Raw genomic sequence first — 4146 nt, forward strand, 5'->3', positions numbered from 1 at the left:
GGCGCCTGTGGTCCCAGCAACTTGGGAGGCGGAGGCAGGAGACTCGCTTGAGCCCAGGAGTTGGAGGTTGCTGTGAGCAGTGAAGCCAGAGCACTCTACCCAGGGGCACAGCTTGAGGGTCTGTCTCAAAAAAAAAAAAAAAAAAAGAACTAGAGGTCTTAGTGAAGGTAAAGAGAAAAAATGGTCAAGGCTGTCTCCTGCTAAAGAGAGGCTGGGGAAACGTAAAGACTAACAGATACCTGCTCAATTCAAGGGTCTCTTTCCTGTTATTTCTATATAATCACAGTTTGGGAGCATTTAAGATTTGCTTTTTATCCTTGATAAGCAATGTGCTATGGCTTTGCTATAATGAATCCAGGCCAACATTTATCTTTATCTTTCTTGGGACTCCACCTGCACTTGAAATCTCAGTACATATCTCTTCCTTTAATTCTGAAAAACTCTTAGCATTGCATCTTCAAATGGCTTCTCAATCACCCCTTTGAGTCTTGTCTTGCTGGAGCCACCATAAGTACATACTGGAAGGTCTGTGTGCTAGAAGGCAAGATATAGTCTATAAGCCACCTGTCTGCAACCTCTGGGTCAAGGAATGAGGGGCTGAAGTGTGGCACAGTGTGTTCTACTTAGATGGCTTCCAGAGAGAAAGTTGTGCATAGAATTTAATTTGCAAGTTATGCCATCTATCAGGCCTAATGGAAAGGAAGTAGAAAGAAACACAGACTAACATTTCAAGAAATGTGGTCAGAAAAGTAAGAGAAGGACTTAAAGAAATAACTGGATCAAGAAAAGGACATTTTTATGTAAGAGAAAATAGAAAGGGAGGCATCGACACCATAAAAGGGGGAACATCCCTGGAAGTAAAGTTGCAGGATAACCCAAATATTTCAAACAACAAAGAGTTCTCATAAGAGAGCTCCCACTGGGATGGCTTCAATCTTCCCTATAAAATAGATGATGATGTCATTTGATGAGAGTAACAGGGTTAGAAGGGGATTTGGAGGGGGAGAGGTGGAGACGGTTTGGAACGGCCACTGTGGGCTCTACAGTACTGATTCAACAAGAAAGGAACGGAATGCACAGCCATGGCCCCAGCTGCTGAGGCTCGCTGGCGTAAGCAGTAGTATACTCTAGCACAGCTTTGTGACTTCGGCCAACAATTCTTGGCAACTCAAGATGTTAAACAACTGCCTGAGCACATGCTCTTCCACATGTGGAAAGAGTGCCAGGGAGAAGAGACTCAGAGAGAATTCCCTTCTGTGGAAATACAGGCAATCAGGGGATATTAGTTTGATATGTGTTTTGGTCACAAAAACTCATAAACAAAGTGGTCACTGAATTCTTTCCTTTAGCGAGCAATACAAGCAACCCTGTTTCAATCCATCTAGAACTAGATTAAGGAAGCCAGGACTCTGGATGGGAGATCAGCAGAGTACGGCCCCATTGCCATCAGTTTTCTGAACAAACAGGATATCTGATATCTCTAAAGCAAATATTTTGCTAACTCCTACAAGTCGAAAAACTAGATCTCCTTCCTTGAATACCTTTAGTAACATTACACACATAATGTTTTCATTCAAATTAAGGCACATCAAGAAGTAAAAGAGGGTGTCGTTAATAACTAAGGGGAAATGGTCATCACATACAGAAACTGATCCTGGCAAAGTGGAACGTGTGGCCCAGCCTTACTATCTATGACCCACACAGAATTGCAAAGAACAGTTCAGAAACATGTGGAACACACAGTGGGTTGGTCATGGAAAAAAGGAGAAAGCCTAATCAGAAAACTGTGAGCAGCCAGGACAGAAAGCGTTTGGAGGACGCCCAGAGTCACATATGCAAAGGGTTGTGGTTAGCCAAACCTAACAACACAAAACCAGTTTGGAATATATTATGAAGAACAGGCATAATTCTTCTAATTGAAAAATGTGTAGTGACCATGAATCCCAGAAGATTTCAAATCAGAGCAGGTTCTGTAACTGGTTTGGTACCAAAACACATTTTTTCCAGTAGTTATCTTTTCCAAACTTGGCACTAAAAGGTAAACACATTGACTCAAGATTTCGTCAATAAAATTGAATCCCAAATAAAAGATCTGAGTGGTTTAAGCTTCTACATAGATTATAAGGACAGAGCATGAAAGGAGATACTTCGTAAAGAAAAAAACAAATCTGTGAAAATTTCAGAAGCATGTATAAATAATGAGAACACTGTTTAAACATCAGCAAGCAGAAACAATGATAATAAACAGTCTTGAAGCTTTGGGAAAATGATTCTCAAATTGTGGTCCCCTGACTAACAGCATCACTTTCACCTGGGTACTTGTTAAAATGCACAGTTTTAGGCTCTACCCCAAACCTAATGAATCAGCAACTATAAGAGCAGGCCCCAGGAATCATTGAGTCCTCCAGGTGTTTTGAGAGGCAATAACGTTTGAGAGCTGCTGTTTATTCAGTCAGCTCTCTATCTACCAGCTAAGATGAGGAGGAATCACTCTCTCGGTTCAGATGAAGTATTAAAAGGCAGTACTCTAGATGCAAGTACTCTTTGGAGCCTCACTGCCAAAGCACTAAGTCCACGTTACTCAAAGCGGGACCATGGACCAGTAGCAATAGCATCACTCGGAAGCTTCCCAGAAATGAAGCATCTTGGGTCTCAGTTTACACTGAATCAGAATGTTCATCCCCAGGTGATTCCTCTGCATATTAACATTAGAGAGGCACTAAACTAGAAGCAGCAAATCAAACTTGTGAGAGAAAGAAAAGATTCTTGACCACAATACCCTACTCTGAGAGAAGTGGGAAGCACCTTGCTTACCTCTAACTCTGTCTCAGGCTGCAGGTTGGGAAGGCATGGACTCCAGAGCAGTTACTTAAGCTCAGGCCCTGCCTTTCCCATTGGCTGCCTCTGGAACCACAAGAGAAGACCCCTACTTGTCACTGCTGGCTTTGACCTATTGAGTTGCTTGGCCTTCAACGTACTTGAAAATGTGGCCAAGTACATAACTCCTTGAACTATGAATATCTCAATGCCAGGTAGCAATAAAAACATAGACCAAAAGTTCAACCCACTTAATCCCATAAATTATATGGTAGAAATACATATATTTTATGTCCCCATTAAGGCACTTCTCTGAAAACTTCTTATTTTGTTCTCAAATCTTTTTCAATAGTAGATACTTCCCAATCACCTACTCCACAGATGTGTTGTGAAAGAGAAAAGCAAAAACGTTAACATGGACTGCTTCAAAGAAAAGCCTACCCATCTTTTATTACATCTTTATAATACATTTTTTAAAAAGTATTTTTCCAACCAACCTGGTAACATGGATCCCTCATTAGTAGCCTCAGACAGATTAACACTCTCAGAAAATGAATAGATGGGGCTCGATTAACCCACTCTCTGAAAGAAGAAGACAAGAGAACATGTCATGTCTAACACCCCAACGTCACAACACATCAACAGTGCAAGACTGTGAAAGAATATGAAGAACACATACAGAAATCAGCACTTCATTTATTTGCAATGAGGACTGGTATCTCATACTTGGACACTTGACCCATTTTAATTCAAAACACATTTAAACCATCTTTGTCACCATAAAGCAGAGGCTCCCCCAAACTTATTTTGCTTACACTACTCTTACTGACTCAGCAGGATTTCACAGTACCCCCAGGACAAAAGAAATAGCTAAAAGTTCCAAAAATTAGTTAGGTCCAACTTAGTAAGAATTATGCCCTACTAACCTAGTATCCCTTTGAAAACATCATATGAAAAGGTTAATCATCAAACTTACTTATAGGTGGAGCATGTGCACCTGTGGACACAAAACAACTTTTCAAGCCTAGGAATCAGATTGGACACGACCATCCCTATTTCCTCTTCCACCTAATTTTCACAGGGTACCTTCTTTTTTATCACAGAACCACTAAAACCTCAGCCTTAGAAAGATATGCCATCTCTAAAGGAAGGTAGTAAGATCTGAGGTTGAAATCATAGCATGCCTTGAGTCGTCTGTGCCTGGTCTGATGGATATTGAGTAACACTGCTCTCCTTGAAAATTTAAAATACTGGGCTCGGCGCCTATAGCTCAACCGGCTAAGGCGCCAGCCACGTACATCTAAGGTGGCGGGTTCGAATCCCCAGCCC

General features: G+C 41.3%; 1 protein-coding gene across 1 annotated transcript in view; it reads right to left on the bottom strand.

The window, feature by feature from the left end:
- NEK10 (NIMA related kinase 10) overlaps positions 1–4146 on the bottom strand; it is a 219000-nt gene that overhangs the window by 193126 nt on the left and 21728 nt on the right. Inside the window, exon 5 of the mRNA XM_003781754.1 lies at positions 3315–3399. Coding sequence (XP_003781802.1) covers positions 3315–3399 — 85 coding nt within the window. The remainder of the gene's footprint in view (positions 1–3314; positions 3400–4146) is intronic.

This window comes from Otolemur garnettii, unplaced genomic scaffold (genome assembly GCF_000181295.1).
Source record: "Otolemur garnettii isolate 467f Iridium unplaced genomic scaffold, OtoGar3 scaffold00002, whole genome shotgun sequence".
Classification (NCBI taxonomy): Eukaryota; Metazoa; Chordata; class Mammalia; order Primates; family Galagidae; genus Otolemur; species Otolemur garnettii.